General features: G+C 37.3%; 1 protein-coding gene and 1 non-coding gene across 2 annotated transcripts; one reads left to right on the top strand and one right to left on the bottom strand.

The window, feature by feature from the left end:
• Positions 1 to 5,624: 5,624 nt before the first annotated feature.
• TRNAR-CCG lies at positions 5,625 to 5,697 on the bottom strand. The gene has a single exon. It is a non-coding gene; the product is annotated as a tRNA-Arg (tRNA).
• Positions 5,698 to 5,777: 80 nt separating this feature from the next.
• Positions 5,778 to 19,510, top strand: LOC120009536. The gene is made up of 10 exons (XM_038860159.1): positions 5,778 to 5,928; positions 6,257 to 6,353; positions 6,463 to 6,567; positions 6,733 to 6,810; positions 7,848 to 7,903; positions 13,733 to 13,790; positions 14,458 to 14,583; positions 14,711 to 14,806; positions 18,329 to 18,400; positions 19,204 to 19,510. Exons 1-10 carry the CDS (start codon positions 5,816 to 5,818, stop codon positions 19,264 to 19,266), a joined length of 864 nt encoding a protein of 287 aa, XP_038716087.1. The 5' UTR covers positions 5,778 to 5,815; the 3' UTR covers positions 19,267 to 19,510.
• The last annotated feature ends 917 nt before the right edge of the window (positions 19,511 to 20,427 follow it).

The following is a 20,427-nucleotide window of genomic DNA, read 5'->3' as shown; positions in this document are numbered from 1 at the left end:
GTTTAACATTTGTTAGAGCATTTGTAATGGTAATAATTTGTTGGCCATGGATGGTAAAATTTAGAAATATGTTGGGCCATGGATCTTGTTTTTGCTACAACAATACATTTTTGTTGACTGTTTTTTAATGGGACAAATAAGGGGGAATGGTCTTAATTTAGGCTTGCCCCCTTGTTGGCTTCATTTGGGATCCATTTCAATTATCACTCTCACAACTATACAAAAATAAATATTGAGCCACACTTCTATTATACCAATACATTTTTGTTGACTCAGCCACATCACCAAAATACTCAATCATATCAACAAAGCACACTATTGTGGTTGCTCTTATTTTAGAATGAAATAAAAGGGTTTCAACCATTTTTAAGAAAGATCATGTTTGAGACCCACGAAAAGTGACCCCCAAAATACCTCCATTTAATGTGGAGTGTTGGATATAAAGTGAACCCTACATGTACGTTTTTTATCAATGATTATTTTAATGTCACATAGATTTGATGGACTTTTGGGAGTCTCTAGCATTATCCTTTTAAAAACATTTGTGTATAACTTTTATATTCAATGCATCTATAATACTATCCTGTAAAATAACATTTGTGTATAACTTTCTCTTTCCATTATACACTCTCTTTTTTTAAATATCATATGTTTGTTGTTGAAATTGAATATTGGGTATACATATACCTAACTCAGTCGATTGTCAACCAAGTGAACTCTCGCGAATTCTATTGGACACTGCTAAAGTGTTACCTTTTTTTTTGTTTTTCTATTTTTAAATAATTCAAATATTTGACATTTCTTTTATCTTTCAACTAAAGTTTTACAATAATTAAAATACAATCGCCCCGTTTGGCCATGCGTTTCACGTGAATTTTTGGCACCACGTGTGCTTTAATTGAGACGTGCCTCGCTCATGGGCATTTAGCTGTCCATTTGGGTTAGGTGAGACCCCATCGAAGCCTAGCCCAAGACGTGCTTTCACAGTTCAATCAGTTTGCGTGAACTGCGTTACGAAAATAAACACGCCGGCCCAATTACTCGTCTACCCCCATATATTTTCACTAATTCCAAATATGACCTTCGCATCCACAAAACCTAAATCGTACCGTCTACATGAAACCTCTCTGTTGTGCCGCTCTCTCTCGCTAGTATACCACCCCCATCTAGGTTTGTACTATACTCTTCACGCATTCTTGTCAATCAATTGCACTCATACAACCGAATGTTCACCATTTAGCTTAACTGTTCCAGGATCTTCGCGATTTGGATGTTATTTTATCTTGTGTTGGCGAAAGCGTGAGTGTGTAAGATTTGTGAAGGTGAGTCTCACTTTAAAATTAACCTCTTTTTCGATTACACATGAATCAGTTCGATGTTCTTTTTTTGATGTTATGGCAATTTGTTTTTTTCGATTACACATAGTACGCAAGGAATTTGCTCTCGAAATCTATGTCGAACGTCAAATGATGGGCAATAGGCCAAACTCACATTTCATTTGAGATGGTTGGAAGAAGATCATTGCAGATTTTAAACGAAAAATTGGCAGGTCCTATGATCAAATTCAACTGAAAAACAAATGGGATAACTTATATTGCAACATAAACAAATTTGTACTTCGGCTTAAAATGGATTATATATTAGATCTAAAGAAATTGCCCATTTGATATTATTAAAAAAATCATCATTAAAAAACCACTACTTAACAGATATAATAATAATACATAAATAATTATTTATTACATAAATAAGTATTTATTACAATTTATAATAATACATATATCAACTCATCTCACAATATTTTTGTTCATCCAAACACTAAACTACACATCAACTCACCTTATCACAGTTTCTTTAGTGACACGCCAAACATTTTTTCTCAACAAAACTCACCTCACAGTACCACAACTTTTTACTTGACAACACATCACCTCACAGTACAAAAATATAAAACACTCCCAAATGGACCCAATGATTTGATTGAAATACGGATAGCCAATAGTTTAAATCATTTTCCTTATGAAATTTAAATAAAAAAGTCTCTTTATGAAATTTTTAAAAAAATGCTATCTATCTATACAGTATACAATCAAATCTAATATTTTAAAAGATGGTTGTATTTAACTTTGTCTCTCCATTGGTTACTTGTCCATTCTCTTAGTTTTTTTTTTTTTTCCATTTTTAAATAATTCAAATATGGATATTTTTTTTATTTTTTTTCAACAAAATTTGAACTTGTTTAGAATAACTCGATTATGATAAGTTTAATTTATGAAAATTGTTGGTTTTGATTGAAACTATTAGTTAATCCGTGAGCTCCACGGGATAATATTAAATTGAATGAAGATGATATTTTTACTATTTAAATCTAACTGTTAAGATAATTCACAATCTTTTGATTTCATTGAATTCAAATACTAGCCTAAACAAGATTGTATTATGACATTAGACATTATACAAATTTGTTGGTCATATTTCTCTCTGTCTCTATTTTTTTTACTAAGACATCACGTAAATTCGTAGTTTAAATTTTTTACTATTTTAATAAATATTTTTATAGCCTAATAAGTCCTCTACTAATTGAACCTTATTCCATTAAAGACAAATTTAAGTGAAATAAAATTTTAATGCCTCTTTTACCCTTAATATCTATCAGCCATGTCGCCAACTCGTCAAAATTTTGTGCACTCATACCAAACTTCCACTTTACTGAACTAGTGCGACGATCTCTCTCTCTTGCTCAAGCTGTCTCCCTTGCCTTACAGCCATTTTGAAGAGAACTTCCTGGAAATAATTGCTGCCACATGTGCATGTGTAAGGGGCTTTTTTTGTGCCAGAATGTAGTTGGATCAACGCTCACACCTGTTAAAATATTTTCAAAATAATAAAAAAAATGGTTACATTGATAGTTATATACCAATGGACACAACTTCTCTCTTACAACTTCTTTTCAACTTCTTTTGACTTCTCTTGGACACAACCCTTCACAAGAGGTGTGCTTTACTCTTTAAATGGACTAGTCCAAGAGATTAGAAGAGATTCATTCTCAAAAGGTTCTTACACTATACAGAACTTTGGATTCTATTATTGCAAAATAGAATTCAAAGCACTTATTAAAATTCTATCATTTTGGCCACTCTTGGTTGTTATTTCTTTGTACATAAGGTCAAACATCAAACGTTAAATACGAGGTGCTTCATTATATCTTGGGAGTGTATTTGTTGTAATCTTGGGCACACCGATTGGTGGAGGCAAATAACACTTTAAGGAAAGTGTTAATCCGTGTCTTGAAGCAAAATCTGCATTACCGAATTTCCGACAACACCCAAAGGTATTGTGCTCCGGGGGGTCATGGGTCCATGTCTGAGCCTCGTTGGGCTGTCGTACCCTGATAGTTATAGCCTAGCTGGTTAGTCCTCTCGTCCACCTTTTTAAGGTCAAGGGTTTGGGGGGAGACACATGATTAATCCAGATTTTTTTTGACATAATCCTACAGGCCCACAACCTACAAGAACCCATCAAGATCTGATGGCCCAACTGGGTCTAGGCCCAATGGAGCTCCATTATGGGTCCACGCCCTTGGAGCACTATATCTTTGGGGGTGAGTGTGGATCCAACTGCAACTCCAGCCCAAAAATTTCCTTATAACATGGCAGTTACCGAATAAGTCCTCCTCAATATCTAAAATATGACGAGAAGAACTCGATGTCCTCATCGGTAAGGTGCCAAGGTACTCTTGGATCACTTTCTCAAGCCGCCACAAAACTTCAGACGATGAAGGATGGCTCTTTACTTGGTTAAGTAGCAAGATTTGTTGGAGTCGAAAATCGAAGTCATTCCTTCTAAACTTAATTATCAAAAGTGGGATAGTTGGCTCTAACTCTCTATGTCATTGTGGCGGAAAATATCCACCACATTAAAAGGCGTCTTCTAATGTGGTGGATATTTTCCGCCCACTAAAGAACTGTCCACTCTAACCACCTGTGCACCGATTAGTCCATTCCTCCATAGGGTAGGCCGGCCTGCGAGCACATAAACCTTACGGATTTATTTCAAGAAAATATCCCGCCTCCCCCCCTCGAACCCATGACCAACTAGACTTAGTAAGTTGGGTACTTACTCTCCCATCACTAAGAGGTCATGGGTTCCAGTGGGGGGAGGCGAGATATTTTTCTGAAATAAATCAGTGAGGTTTACGTGCTTGCAGATGGCCTACCCCGTAGGTGAATGGACTAATCGATGCACAGGTGGTCAGAGCGGACAGTTCCTTAGTGGGCGGAAAATATCCACCACAGTCATGAACAAGTTATGGAATATTGAGTCCGGGCTAAATTTTTGGACATGTCACCACTACGCGAGGATGGGGTAATTTGACCTGGCCATTGAGTTTCAATAAAAGATTTAGATGAAATCTCAGTTCTTCTGACTTGAATGTAATTTTTTGAAACAAAACATATCGATAATTAGTTTATTGGAAAGAGTTTTTTGCGTTGATCCAAATGTAGTTTTTTTTTTTAATCCGACAAGTATTTTGAGAAATAAAATATTTTGAAATTTTTTAGAGAAAAAATAAAAGCATTTGATGATGTCAGCATGTGTTATAAAAATAAGAATGTGTTATAAAAATAAGAAGTCACGTGTATAACGACTTATTGTTATAAGGACATTCTCATCCAAATTTGTTTGATGGGTTTATTGGAATAATAAATAGGAAAGTGTTCTTATTTGAATAATATCAAGAGACTTATTAGAAAATTGCCCATAATAATATTTTATTTTATTTTATTTAGAATTATATTGCTTTGAGAACGGCAAAATAGTACTTTTCATCCCTCAACTATAGGTCGGGTTTCATTTTCGTTCCTTAGCTTTTTTTTTCCCTTTTTCCTCCCCCAATTATGAAAAAGTACCATGTTTATCCCTCTAATAAATCTGGCCATTGAAAAATCCTACGTGGCATCATATTGTTCATCAGATAAAGTTTTTTCCAACCTCAATCTCACTTGAAAGGACGAAAATGATACATTTTAATAGTTGAGGGACGCAAATGAGAGAAAAAAAAGCTTAGGGATAAAATGAAACTCACCCCATAATTGAGGGACGAAAAATATCTTTTTGCCCTTTGAGAACTCTATTTTTTCTCTTCCCTTTTGTATAGAGTTAGCTAACGAATTCTAATTATTTTAGAATTATATATTTGATATTTTTTTCCCTACTTCAACTAAAATTAAACATATCAACGAGAGGTGGTTCTATTAACAATCGGTTGGGTTAGACATACGTGTGTCTAAGGTTCGATTCCAATGAGAAACTTATTTCTTAATGATATTTAAAAAAAAACATTAAAATTAAACATGTTTAAAGTAATTAAAATACGATAAGCTTCGTTTATGAACAGAGTTGGATTTGATTGAAATACCCATCAAGTCGGTTTTTTTTTAATTCTTATTCTTATTTATGTTATTTAGGTTTTGGGTATAATTTGAAATATTTAATATTTTTATTAGCTTTGTATTTTGAACGTATACAAGAGTATTAACATACGATAATATCATAATAGTTTTGGCACGTATAAATATAATATTAAAGTGTAAATTAATAGTTTTGAAAAAAATTAAAATAGTCGTTCACGGTGGGACTCGAACCCACAATCTCCCGCTCCGGAGGCGAGCGCCTTATCCATTAGGCCACGCGAACTTCTTGAACGGTAACTGGAATTTTACATATTTAATCATTTAAAGAGACATTCTAGCTTACCCTGCTAGAGCCACCAAAACCCGCACCAAACAGAAGGAACTCGCACAAAACATCAGAGATGGCCTCCGCAGTCTCCAACGTCTTTCTCTCCCCAAACCCACAAATTCCCAGAAGGAGCATCAATCTCGCAGCCGCTCACCATGTAACACTTTCTCCGTCTTCTTTTGTCAGGTTTATCTCTTTATCATTCACTTTTCTGATATTTTGTTCTGATTATTTTGTTCTAACGAGTTGCCTGATAGCTAGTTTGGGTTAATCCCATTTTCATTGTTTTTCCTTTCAATTTATTAATGAATTTCTGTTCTTATTATTTTGTTTTCAACTTTTCAATCTTAATTTTGAATAAGGTAATCTATGTGTGGGAACTGGGAACCATGTTTATGTATTTAAATCGTGGAATATGAGTCGCGAAATAGCTTGCGAATGTGATATTTTTCTTATATTCTGTCTATATTGGAACCATTGTGTTACTCCATTAGCTTCTTGTTGCAACTACCAGATTTTCTAGAACCTTTGAATGGAAGAGAAGGGTGATATGTGCTTCTGCATCTGCAGCTGGAAGCTCTAATCCTAACAGTGACCTGAACCCATATGAGGTAGTCAGAGATCACATTCTTTTTACTATCAAACCGAGGAGATTACATGTTTGGTTGATTAATTGGTTATTTAATTCATCAAATTTCTTTTTTTGGGTATGTACTTTAGGTTCTTGGTGTGAGTCCCATTTCGGGATTTGATGCAATCAAGGCAGCCTATACTAAAAAACACAAAGAGGCTGAGCAGAGTGGCGATGAGTCAACTGCTGCTCAAGTAGGTTCAATTGCGCTCAAGGAAATATCCGCTTTTTAAATTATCCTAAATAGATACTATTGATCTTAATGTTTACTTTATGTGTAGGGCATTGGGTTGGGGGATATTATTATCTTCAATTATGACGTTTTCTTACTTGGGGAAGTCTGGGTATTTTTGTTTCAGCTAGAAAGAGCATATGACAAAGTGATGATGGCTCAGTTAACAAACCGGAAAAAGGGTGTGACCTTTGGTCAATTTAAGGTAGAGAAAAAAATGTTGTCTTTGACTTAGTCAAGTCTCTTTAATTGATGATGCAAACCACATGATTTACATAGTCAATTTAATATTAGGATTTTTTTTGAATCGAAAAGAATTTTATTCACGAGGCACCAAAAACGTGAGCCAAGGTTATGAGGAGGCAATGCATCAATTTGTTATTAGAATTGTTGCATGAACTTGAGATTTGTTGATAGATAGCATTGCATGTTATGTTTTAATGTTATTGATGTGTGGCAATTGTAATAATTTTCTGGAGGCCATCTTTCTGGCCTCCTTGTAATTCCTGTCTTGTATCTTCTAGATGCTTAATAAATTTATTTACCATTTGAAAGAAAGAAAAAGAAACGTTGAACATTCTTCGCATTGTTGCTGATATGAGGTTCTTCATGGAGTAACTATCGGTCAAAAGGCATGCCATATTTTTAAGATTGAAAACTTTAACTTCACATCAAGCATATCGTGTTACCAAAATCTTGATTAAGATTGAAAACGTTAACTTCAAAAACTATTATTAGAAACCAATGTCAAGCACATCGTGGTACCAATATCTTTGGAAATATTTGATTATGCTATGAGTTCAGATAATTTTAGCTTTTACAGAGACCCTTTAGGAAAAATGTTCACAAAGGTATTATGAAAATATGGCTCAGAGAAACTGATGAGCAATATGTATTTTGTCTGCATGGATGGAGGCATGTATGTGTATGTGTGTATATTCTGTTGCCATAACTTAACTCTTTTTTTTTAATTTGAAAACAATTTTATTCATATGGCATTAAGCAGGGGCACCAAAGTTACAAGGTCAAGGAGGCAATACATATATAGCCTCAAGAAGATTGTTACAAGAGCACCATAGCTTAACCTCTTGAAGCGGTTTTTGATTGTCATATTGATATATCACATATTTTAGAATTTAACTTTCATTTAGAATGGCTTCAACTTATATCTAAACCGAAGATAATATCTGCATTTACCAAGGGTTTCATACAATACTCATTATCTTTATCTTGAAATTGTAGGTTTCGAAGGACATAAAATATGCCGATAAGCAGCCAATTGTGCCATGGGGGCCAAGGTATAGTCATTTGTCAGTATTGTAAATCATGCTATTGTAGGTTGATCATATTAGCGTATTAGTTGATTATCTCTACTGGAATTCATTAGCGTTGTTGTCATCATGATCATGAAACCCTTAGCTACATGAATCAATTGTGGATTCTCTCTTACCATTTGCTTTGATATGCTCGAAACTCAAATTGTTGCTGAATATTATAGTGAAATGGCTTTATTGACATTTGTATATAAGAGTCTCATTCGAGATGAATGCTTCGTTGTGGTTCACCTTAGATGCTGTAGTAATCCTTATGTATACTTTGAAGTTTGAAAGGGAAGAAGCTACATATTTTGTTGATTTTTTGGATCTTCTTTAGTATGCAACTTGTTGTTAATTAGCTAGACTAATGTGAACTCCACCCCTGATAGAACTGGGTTTACAAAAAAGTATATGAAAAAGGGGGCACGTGGCAAAGCATGATTGGGGCACTTGTTGTTGCCTTATTGGGTTTTACTTTTACTTTGTTTCTGAATTGTGTCGCTGGGTGTTGTTTTTAAGGCTGGCAGGCAGCTGTGTGGAGCAGTCTGGATTTTGGTGGTTTTCTCTGCAAGAGATTAGGAGGTCCTAGTCCCTCGAAGACTAGGGTTTGTGTCCATGTTGCTGTGTTTTTCCATTGTTCAGTTGTAATAAACAGTGTTCTTGAGTGAAATATATCCAGTATCGTTTAATTATTTGGTTTCTATTTCTGGGATCTATCATTGGTATCGAAGCGCCGATCTTGGCTATGGTCAGATCTCGAATGGAAGGAAGAACAGAAGATTTGGAGAAGGATGTGGGCGAGCTTCGAAGCACAGTCGGTGCGCTCAAAACGGATATGGAGACTATGAAGCTTTATATGGCAGAAATGAGGGAATTACTGCGTGTACAGGCAGCTGTGGACAAGGGCAAAGAAAGGCCTGACGGTGAATCCTCCAAGGCTCCTGAGGAGGTTAATCAAACCGACAGACGATCCTCTTTTGACGGTGACCCATCCCGGCGTCGTCTGGAGTTACCGATATTTGCAGGTGAGGATCCTTCTGGATGGTTGTTTCGTGCGGAGCGCTATTTCACTGTAAATCAATTGCTGGATAGTGAGAAGTTAGCCGCTGCAGCGGTATGCTTAGAAGGTAAGGCGTTGGGTTGGTTTCAATGGATGGAAGTCCGTTCTCCGGTTAGAACGTGGTCGGCCTTTCGTTCCGCGGTGCTGCAGCGTTTTCGTAACTCTCAGGTGGGCAGCGACCACGAGTACTTGGCGGCTCAGCGACAGACTACTACGGTGGCAGAATTTAGGGAGCGGTTTGAGCAGATTTCTGCCCCTCTTCGTGATATCAGTGAAGAGATGATGGCTGGTCTCTTCATGAATGGGCTCAAAGAAGATGTTAGGGCTGAAGTTAAACTGAGCCCACCACTTACTTTTTCAGGTCTGATGGATTTGGCCCAGCGGGTTGAGGACAGAAATGAAGCCTTGGTGAGAGTCCAGAAACCTTTTTTCCCTTTTTCAAGGCCTACTCCATCTTCTGGTTATCGTGGTTCTTCCTCCCCTAGTAGTTTTGGTCGACCACCAGATCAGAGTCGCTCTCTATCAGACTCCAAGGTCACGTCACGTGACACCAGATCCTCTCCATTTTCCCCAATAGGTTTGAAGCGTGATATGTTCCGTCGCTTGTCCGAGAAAGAAGCTCAACAACGAAAGGAGAAGGGATTGTGCTTTCGTTGCGACGAAAAGTATCATCCCGGTCATGTTTGCAAGAACAAAGTCCTTCAGGTTCTAATTGTTGATGATGGTTTTGAAAATGCTGATGAAAATGAGGTTATCGAGTACCCAGCACCGGAGCAGAAGCTAGTGGAAGAGGCTGGGGAGAATAATCTGGAAATTTCTATGAACTCTATTATTGGGGTGTCCACTAACAACAGCACTCTCAAGGTTCGGGGGTGGCTCGAAGGGAGGGAGGTGATTGTATTAATCGATAGTGGAGCGTCTCACAATTTTATTTCTTCTGATGTAGTTCAGTTGCTGCATATTCCGGTAGACACCCGAAGGCAATTTACTGTGCAGGTTGGTAATGGGGTTTCTGTGAAGGGTGCAGGGGTTTGTCACCGTGTGGCTTTAATGGTCCAAGGAGTGCGGCTGCAGGAATCATTTCATGTATTAGATCTGGGGAGCGCGGACTTGGTTTTGGGTGTGGCTTGGTTACAAAAATTAGGGGATATTTCTTCCAATTTTCAAACTCTAACAATGAGATTTAATTTGGCTGGACAAAAGATAACTTGGCAGGGTGATCCAACGCTATCAAAGACTGTGGTTTCACTAAAGTCGATGCTTAAATTGCTGAGGAAAGAAGAAGTGGGTTTCCTTATTGAGTTTGGTGCTTGTCATCTTAACATACAGCAAGATGCAGGGCACCAAGAGGGGACACGTCAACAGTCATTACCTTGCGAGTTGCAGGGCCTTCTAACTGAATTTGCTGCAGTATTTTCACCCATTACAGGGCTGCCTATTCCAAGACCCCAGGATCATGCTATTCGTCTCAAAGAAGGTGCTACTCCTCCTAACATAAGGCCTTATCGCTACCCATATTATCAGAAGACGGAGATTGAGAATATTGTTAGGGAAATGTTGGCTGCTGGAATCATCAAACCCAGCATTAGTCCCTACTCTAGCCCAGTCTTATTGGTAAAGAAAAAAGATGGAGGTTGGCGAATGTGTATTGACTATCGGGCGTTGAACAAGCTAACCATTCCCGATAAGTTCCCCATTCCCGTCATTGATGAACTTTTGGATGAACTCAATGGTGCAGCTATTTTTTCTAAACTGGATCTGAAATCGGGTTATCATCAAATCCGTGTCAAGGAAGAAGACACCGAAAAAACAGCTTTCCGCACGCATGAAGGACACTATGAATTTTTGGTCATGCCATTTGGATTGACGAATGCCCCTTCTACTTTTCAATCCTTGATGAACGAGATTTTCAAACCTTTTTTGCGGAAGTTTATTCTTGTTTTTTTTGATGACATTTTGGTGTTCAGCCGGGATTTAGAGTCTCACATTCAGCACTTACGGACAACTCTGGAAATTCTTCATAACAATGCCTTGGTGGTAAATCAGAAAAAGTGTACCTTTGTGCAGAAGCGGGTGGAGTATCTTGGTCATCTCATCTCTGCCCAAGGTGTAGAAGCAGACCCCTCAAAAATTCATAGTATGATCACTTGGCCGCTGCCCACTACCCTAAAGTCTTTGAGAGGATTTTTAGGATTGACCGGTTACTACCGTCGATTTGTGCGTAACTATGGGCTGTTGGCAGCACCTTTGACAGCCCTGTTGAAGAAAAATTCTTTTAGCTGGAATGAAAATGCTCAATCAGCATTTGATGCCCTCAAGGAAGCTATGGTGAGTGTCCCTGTTTTAGCGCTGCCAGATTTTACTAAACCTTTCATTGTTGAGACTGATGCTTCAGGAACAGGAGTAGGGGCAGTTCTTGTACAAGATGGGCATCCCATAGCCTATTTTAGCCAAGCATTATCTCCTAGGGCTCAAGCAAAATCAGTTTACGAGCGAGAGTTGATGGCCATTGTATTAGCCACGCTGAAATGGCGACACTATTTGTTGGGGCGCAGGTTCACGGTGCGAACAGATCAAAGCAGCCTCAAGTTCCTTTTAGACCAGCGTTTGGTGCACGAGGGACAACAAAAATGGATCACGAAGCTTATTGGCTTTGATTTTGTGATACAATATCGCTCTGGCGCTAGTAATAAGGTGGCGGATGCCTTGTCAAGACGCGACGAGTTTCATGCAATCAATTCTAATCCAATACTGGGTGATGGTTCACTTGATGCAAGAAGCTCAAAATCTGGAAATTTCAGGGCAGCAGATGATGCTTTGACCATGGCAGCTCTCTCGGTTTCTTCATACCCTGCCTTAGTTGACCTGCAAGATGAGGTGATGCAAGATCCTTTTCTAAGGGAAATCATTCAGATTCTCACCATTACTCCAGATGCCAAATACCCTTACACTTGGAAGGGGGGATGTTTATTATATCATGGCAGGTTGGTACTCCCTAAGCAGTCTCCTCGCATACCATCCTTGTTGCAGGAGTTCCACTCGACTCCTCAAGGAGGACACTCGGGCTATCTACGTACATTGAAGAGGATCTCCCATGTTTTATATTGGCCAGGAATGTATTCTGATGTTAAACAGTTTGTGGCACAATGTGAAGTTTGCCAGAGACATAAGTACTCTACTCTTCGCCCTCAAGGCCTGCTCCAGCCTCTCCCGATTCCGAAGGCCTCGTGGGAGGACTTATCAATGGATTTTGTTGGTGGTTTACCGCGAGTCCATAGTATTGACACTGTTTTGGTTGTTGTTGATCGTTTTACCAAGTCTGCACACTTCCTCCTACTCGGTCATCCGTATTCAGCAAAGGAGGTGGCTATTTTATTTATGAAAGAGGTGGTAAGGCTGCATGGATTTCCTCATACTATTGTCTCTGATAGAGACCGTGTCTTTGTAAGCCAATTTTGGACTGAATTATTTAAAATTTCTGGAACAACTCTGAAAATGAGCACAGCCTACCATCCGGAGACTGATGGGCAAACTGAAGTTGTAAATCGCTGTATGGAGGAGTACTTAAGGTGCTTTGCTAGTAACCACCCGAGGCAGTGGACCAAGTGGATTCCGTGGGCTGAGTATTGGTACAATACTACGTTCCACCGTTCCGCCGGCATGACTCCCTTTCAAGCGCTGTATGGGCGCCCTCCTCCTGTTCTTCTCAAGCTTACTCATGAACCTTCTCAGGTGGAGGAAGTGAATTTATTGTTGCAGGATAGAGATGCAATGCTGGCACAGTTACACACAAATCTCACTAAGGCACAAAACCGAATGAAACAGTATGTAGATGGGAAACGAAGAGAGGTGTCCTTCCAACCAAGTGATAGGGTGTTTCTGAAACTCCAGCCATATAAGTTTCGTTCCTTGGCCAGGCATCCTTACCACAAACTCAGTCCTAGATACTATGGGCCTTTCACAATTCTGGAGAAGATTGGTGAAGTCGCCTACCGTCTTGATCTCCCTACGCATGCAGCTATTCACCCGATATTTCATGTATCTCAATTACGGAAGGTGTTGTCTCCAGAGATAGTCAGCCAACCTTTGCCTTCCTCTCTAACTGCTGACCTTGAATTGGTGCTGACTCCAGAAGCTGTTGGGCAGATTCGCACACTGATTAATGGACAACAAGAAGTGCTTATCAAGTGGCAAGGTTTTGCTGACTGTGATAATACCTGGGAACCATATGATCTTATCAAGTCCCAATTTCCATCCTTCAACCTTGAGGACAAGGTTGCTCATTTAGGGGGGAGTAATGATAGAACTGGGTTTACAAAAACGTATATGAAAAAGGGGGCACGTGGCAAAGCATGATTGGGGCACTTGTTGTTGCCTTATTGGGTTTTACTTTTACTTTGTTTCTGAATTGTGTCGCTGGGTGTTGTTTTTAAGGCTGGCAGGCAGCTGTGTGGAGCAGTCTGGATTTTGGTGGTTTTCTCTGCAAGAGATTAGGAGGTCCTAGTCCCTCGAAGACTAGGGTTTGTGTCCATGTTGCTGTGTTTTTCCATTGTTCAGTTGTAATAAACAGTGTTCTTGAGTGAAATATATCCAGTATCGTTTAATTATTTGGTTTCTATTTCTGGGATCTATCAACCCCCCCCCTCCAAAAAAAAATATTTTAATTGCGGCTTTTATGTATCTATATTATGTATTTCATATGTTTGCACTTTTGCACTATGACTCTTATCACTTGATGCCTGTGTTATCAGATTCACCAAGTCTAGCAAACAAGATATGCTCATCAACTTGGCAATATCTGCTGTATTTGTAAGTTGGTTATTGTTGAATTATTTGTTCTTAGTTTCTTTGTTTTTCGAAATATTGGCGGTATTTGCCATCAAACACGAGGCCAACTACTGTTTCCTGTATGTTTTCAATCACCAATAACTATTTGTCTGCTATTTATCAATTTATGCGCACACTCACATAAATGAGTTTGAGAACTGACATCATTGTTGGGAAGTACGATAAATTTTCGCTAATAGCACTGTGTAATCTGATTTGTGAACTATATTTAGACTTAGACATATCAAATGTCAGTAATTGGAATTTACTGTCTGATATCATAACTTTCTTATGCGTGTGGAATTAAAAGGAATTGTATTAACATGCAATGGTGATGGGTTGATGCAATAGCATTATACGGCTGCATGCCACTTAATGTCAAATCATAAAAGAACAAGAACACATGGAGTCTTCAAATAGAAGAAACTAGATGATCGGAGAGACTAGCATAATTTTTATATAAATGGGGTCAAATTTTTGCAGTTCTTATGGCTCTTTTACAGTTCAGTTGGTGATGTTGAATTATTTGGTCATGGCATGGCTTCTATAGTGTAGTTGCTTGATCACTAACTCTTCAGTTTTAATAATTGACACATTTCTTTTTTCCTTTTTCTAAAACTATTTCTATCCTCTTCTTCTCTTTCTGCAGACAGTTTGGATTGTTGTCAAGCGTAATGTTGAGTATAAACCTCTTCAATTTTTGGCCTTTGCATTTGTTTATCGGATTTTTGAGAAGTTGAAATCTTTTGAGGCACCTGTATCTACAACATACACAGTAAGTTATACTTAGACTGCCTTTAACATCTTAAGTGATGTCATATGCCGTAAATTTTCTCGACAGTTTGAACCCACCTACAGTACTTTTGAAATCTGTCCAATATTCCGGTTGAACCTGGCTGCAGGAAGAGGGTGAAGATGATGGCCGGGCATTGAGAATGGGAAAACGGCTGCTTCGTTCTCTTGCACTAGTTTTTGGTTGTATTGCCTTCTCCTCAGTGGTATGATAATTTCTCAAATTTTGTTGTATATTTAATTATCTAGTGATAGATTCACGAATATAACCTTTTCCTCTTGGTCGTTCAATAAGCTCTGATATTCGTAAGATGCTAGGACCTTGTATTGGAAACTTAAGAATTTGCTTGTTTGCGCATTGCTGACAAAATTATAAGCTAGCTGAATAATATCCTAATTATTTTGGCTGATGTCTGTTAATATTTACGTGAGATAGGCTTGCACACATCACGCCAGTTGATAAACTTGTGGCAAGCAGGCAAATTTACTCAGCCGCATAAGATTTCTGTTAAAAAAGAGCAACAGCAACCTGTAACTTTAGTGATGGTTTGGAAAATGAGGTCTTTGGTGTATGTTGTTTGAGGATAATAGTCTTTTTTATGTCCCGAACAGGCGGATGATATTGTTTAAGAGGATGAAATCATATCTAGAGTTAATTTGAAGTTGGAAAACATGGTGACATTCCTTGGAATTTAGAAAGCTTAAAAAGTGAAGCCCATTTCTTTGAAATCATACAGAACGTATGAAATGAGGTTAAATAAAAGCCGGAGAGGAAGTGAGGAACCCATTAATAATAGATGGGAAAGAAGTGATAAAACATATGATAATATGATGACAGAAAAATTAATGAGGATGTAGCCAGTAATACTAAAACTGGATGGAAGAAATGGAAGAGTGCATTGGGTCTTGTTTGACCAAAAGGATACCCTTGAATGTAAAGTGAAAGTTCTGTATGTTTGCTGTACCCTTGCACAGTTGCACTTATGTACAATACAGAATGTTTGGTTATTAACTATTAAGATACAATATGACCAAAGAACGACTTGTAGAGAACACAAGGAAGATTAGGAGCAGAGGAGTGACTATTCAATCTAGGGTAGGGATAGTGCCGATTCAAGGTAATGTATGGGAAATTTTTTTAACTTGACTTGACCATGTACAACATAGAGATAGTAGTGGAGACGAGGGAGACTAAAAAGGACATGGATGGAAGTAATTAGAAGAAAATATACGAGCTCTAAGCCTCTAAAGGTTAGTGGAGAGTGGTGTTCTAGAAAGAAATTGATGATTGATAAATAGTGAGGAGTTAGGGTAACATAAATAGTGAGGAGTTAGTCATACGAGGGTATGAAAAGAGTGACCACTTATGTACAATACAGAATGTTTGGTTATTAACTATTAAGATACAATATGACCAAAGAACGACTTGTAGAGAACACAAGGAAGATTAGGAGCAGAGGAGTGACTATTCAATCTAGGGTAGGGATAGTGCCGATTCAAGGTAATGTATGGGAAATTTTTTTAACTTGACTTGACCATGTACAACATAGAGATAGTAGTGGAGACGAGGGAGACTAAAAAGGACATGGATGGAAGAAATTAGAAGAAAATATACGAGCTCTAAGCCTCTAAAGGTTAGTGGAGAGTGGTGTTCTAGAAAGAAATTGATGATTGATAAATAGTGAGGAGTTAGGGTAACATAAATAGTGAGGAGTTAGTCATACGAGGGTATGAAAAGAGTGACTACTTGTTTTTGAGAGAAGTTGGGAGGTGCTAGGCTGCTTGCTCCTCAAAAGGTAGTTGTGGCTTGAGGTCCTTGTTCGATTTCTCCAGTTATATCTTATTGAATTCTCCAGTTATATCTTATTGAATATACTGTTCTTTCCGATTATCATTCACTGTCTTTTGTGTTCTAGGCTTGGTTCTTATCAATGATGAAAGGGATCCAAGTTGTGAATTCCTATTATTGCTCTTTTGAATTGTAGTTAACCCTGAACTGTCGAAGACAAAGGCTTTGGTGACCATGGTGTTTTTTCTTTCCAAAACTAAGCATTTAAATTCTTATTATGATGAATCTGAGTGGTGTTATGATATAATTTAAATTTAAAGTTGCTCGTGCTTCTAGGAATCAATTGTGCATCTTCTTGTGCTCGAGGAGTGCTGGACAAACTCTTAATAGCTTTTAAATTTGGAATATGTTATAGGAAGGAGTTCGTACTCTTAGAAGTTATATGGGATGAAGGTCAAAGGTTAAGAAATAAGTGAGAGCAATTCTGAAAACAATTTCAGAGTTATCGTTCTTATTTATTTGTGTATTTAAGTTCTTATTCATTTAGCTGTTCTTTAATCTCCAGCAAATTAGATGGAAACTCCACATGTGAAGCAAGGATTCATAACCAGCTGTCTAATGGATTTCATAGGATCCAAATTGGCTAACTTGGTTGAAAAGGAACAAACTAATTTTCAATGAATAGGAATCTGATGAAGAACTTTTTATAGATAATTTGCTCTCTTCTATCCAGTTTCTGTTTTCTAGAATCTGTAACAACTTTCTTGACACAATTAGCTTAGTGGGCATGTAATGTATTTTCTTTTGCCAGGCTTTGTAATTCATATTATATCTTTCTATTTGGGTTTCACCTCCTTAGTAGTTCTGAGTAAAAATTTGTTTGCTTTAAAAAAAATAGGGAAGATAGAAGCAACAATTCCATCTGATTTAATAAGTTTGGACATAACAAGTGGGCATTTTTCTTGTTCCACATATTGCTACTTGACCTTTTGGGGTATTGGAAGTTATGAATCTTGTGGTGGCTATATCAGTGTGCTGAGAAAAGTCTTTGTGGAGGCATCCTTCAAACTTTGTATTAAACTATAGAATTTAAATTACAGGAAGCAGTCAATAAATTTTAATTTTCTTTTTTCAAGAGAGTAACGAACTCAATGCACTAAAATACAATAGTATGAAATGCAAAACCCCTGCATCACATCCAAAATGATTAGAGAGTCTTCACTGTTTTTCAATGCATCAAGACAATTTGCTTATTCCCATCAATCCCCAAATTATTTGGTTACATTATTCCTTCACGTAACTCCTGCTTAGCTATGAAGATACCGGTCGTACATAGTTTTTCCGTGACAGATTGCTAAATCTGCATTCTCTTCTGTTTCTTTGAGTTCATGTGAGACTATAATAGAAGTTACACTAATGCTCATTTTTTTTCTTTTCTTTGTTCTCTTTCCTTATTAAACTTTCACCTCTCAAGTCTCGATAATTGGAATGTTTTCTTCTCAAGAGTACTAGCAGCTTACTATTACTGGATTGGGAGATGAAGTTAACCATTTATGAGTTGAAGTGATGATTATCTTTCTCACATAGGCACCTACGGTTTTGTCATTTGTACTAGAGAGGAGGTGAGATTCGGCTACTGAGTCTAGGTCATCTGGAAAAAGCTCAACATGCCAATCCACTGGTGTAGTTAAAGTTTTCTGCTATACACCATTGCAATATTTTGGAACTATACACACTTTGGCAAAAGTCAATTTCTTCCTTGCTTATGATTACCTACTCTATTTTGACTTTGTTTCCTTTCGTGAGAAGGAAAGTTTCTGGTCATACAGATTGCAACCTTTGTTCTCTGATTTCCATGCTCTGAGTGGTGCTTGGGTAACAGTCTATTTAATCATTCTCTTATTTCTCCATCATTGATATTCTTTTGCTGGTCTTGCAGGCTTACACATGTATTTTGAATTTGATTGAGTATGCAGGCAGTTACATACCATCTTTCCTTTACAATAACCAGGTACTGATGTCAAGCTGTTCTCATAAATGTCTTATTATTTTTACTAACTAAGGGTCCGTTTGTTTTCAAGGAAAATCAAGGTTTTGCAAAACTCATAATTTTCTGGAGGGAAAATAGTTAATTTTTCAATATATATTTGATGGAAACATGTAGAGGGAAACTCCTGGTAGGAAAATTATGAGTTTTCCTAAAACTGATTTTCTTTGAAACAAACAAAGCCTCATATCGGCACTCTTTGAGGTAGTACTGTGTGTTGTGGAGATGCAGTTGTGCCCATTTGTTATTTATTTTATCATAAAACAATGAAGAGTGTACTCTTGGCTTAGTGGTAGTTTACTCCTTAGGACTTGAATTAGCGAAAAGTCCCAGATTTGAGTCCCTTCACACAATAATATTCAGTCAGTAAAGATATGGAACAATTATCTCATATAGACAGCACACAATTTAAATGGTTGTGCGAATGAAGTGAAGCAAAGATGTTCATATTGCAGTTTAATATAAAAGCCACGAAATATGCATCTATCTGTGCCTTATGTTAGATAGTTTGTTTGACTCAAGCAACAGTTTGAAGGTTCGTTACAAATTGCCCCCATAGGTTGGCATTGTGCATAGTTCATTGACGAATGTACTCTTCACAGTGCCCTGAATTCTTCTTTCGCTTTGTTCTTTCTACAAAGCTGTTCCAAGGAGAAAACAATGCCAATGTGCTAGCCGCCAAACTCCCTAGCAGCATAGTTTTTGATGTTTTAGTTCAGCAGGTGGATTATATGATGGGCTGAATGTGTTGTTGGATGTGTATGCAGGAAATGCTAGTCACCAGTTCTTCAGCTGTCATGTTGTACATTATGGCATCATATTATCGATGAGGAATCTAGCAAAGAGCCACAAGACGATGCCAAGATCTTGTGGGGAACTGATTTTATCATTGTGTTTTAAATTAGGAAGTCAAAATTTTGTCAAATGAGGTAATAATCTTGTCATGTTGTTGGGGGAAAAAGAGGAGGAAGTGATTTTGGCAATGGTTTGTTGTTATGGTTTAAAATGATTTTGGTAATTAAGGGCCTAGCCAGTAGAAAATAAAACTTAAATCAGAACTTTTTTTAATGACTAGAAAGCAGTAGTTTGAAGATTGAGAGATATAATGAGGGAGAATAAGAGAGTTAAAGAGAGAAGTTCTCATTTTCAGATCAACAATTGGAGATACAACCAACGGTAATTAGCCATTATACGACCTTGGTTACAACGGTCAAGAGACCAGAAGCTGGACAAGAAGAAAAGACCAAAGAAGACATGTAATAAAATATATACGGTCTATGTATGTAATCATTGTTTTGGTAACTTGAGCTATACAAACTTACGCTTTGGATATCTTACATGTGCTTAAATTCATATCGTCAATTTATGTGCACAGAAGTTCTCACCTAACGAAAGAGTAATTTGAGCTAAAACTCAGCGCGCGATGACTATAATATAGGAGCATCCAAGAAGTGTGCTAAAGCCTAGGGGTGGAAGTTTGGTGGTTCGGTTTGGGTTCGATCGGGTTTTAGGAAAACCAAAATAAATCGAACCGTATATTTTGGTTTTCAATTTTCAATTTAAATCGGAAAAACTAATAATAAAGCACTAAACATTATAACATTAGGTTTAACTACATTAAGTAATATTGTAATAATAAAGCGTTAAACATTTAAACTAATAAACTAAAGAGTCTAAACGTATATAACAGTATAACATTAAGTTTAACTACATAACTACATAAGTAACAATAACATTCATATATATATAAGTAAAATAAGCTCGGTTTTCGGTTTTAAACCGAAAATAAAATTCTTAAATCGTACCGAAAACCAAAACTACCTAAAATTTCAAATCGTAACCGAACCGTAAATCGAACGAAACTAAAAATTACGGTTGGTTTTCGATTTGGATCGGTTTTTAACAACCCTACTAAGGCCCAATTTTAATTGAATTTTTATTTTTATTAATCATGTGCTTGTCATGTGACTGTTACATTTTATAAGATCAGG

This window comes from Tripterygium wilfordii, chromosome 11, assembly GCF_013401445.1.
Source record: "Tripterygium wilfordii isolate XIE 37 chromosome 11, ASM1340144v1, whole genome shotgun sequence".
NCBI lineage: Eukaryota > Viridiplantae > Streptophyta > Magnoliopsida > Celastrales > Celastraceae > Tripterygium > Tripterygium wilfordii.
This window is presented reverse-complemented; position numbering and strand designations above follow the sequence as displayed.

Coding starts and splice junctions, on each gene's coding strand:
- LOC120009536 (XM_038860159.1), top strand. CDS start 5,816: ATGGCCTCCGCAGTCTCCAACGTCTTTCTCTCCCCAAACCCACAAATT. Junction 6,568..6,732: donor ATGAGTCAACTGCTGCTCAA/GTAGGTTCAATT, acceptor TTTTTGTTTCAG/CTAGAAAGAGCATATGACAA. Junction 13,791..14,457: donor TGGCAATATCTGCTGTATTT/GTAAGTTGGTTA, acceptor CTCTTTCTGCAG/ACAGTTTGGATTGTTGTCAA.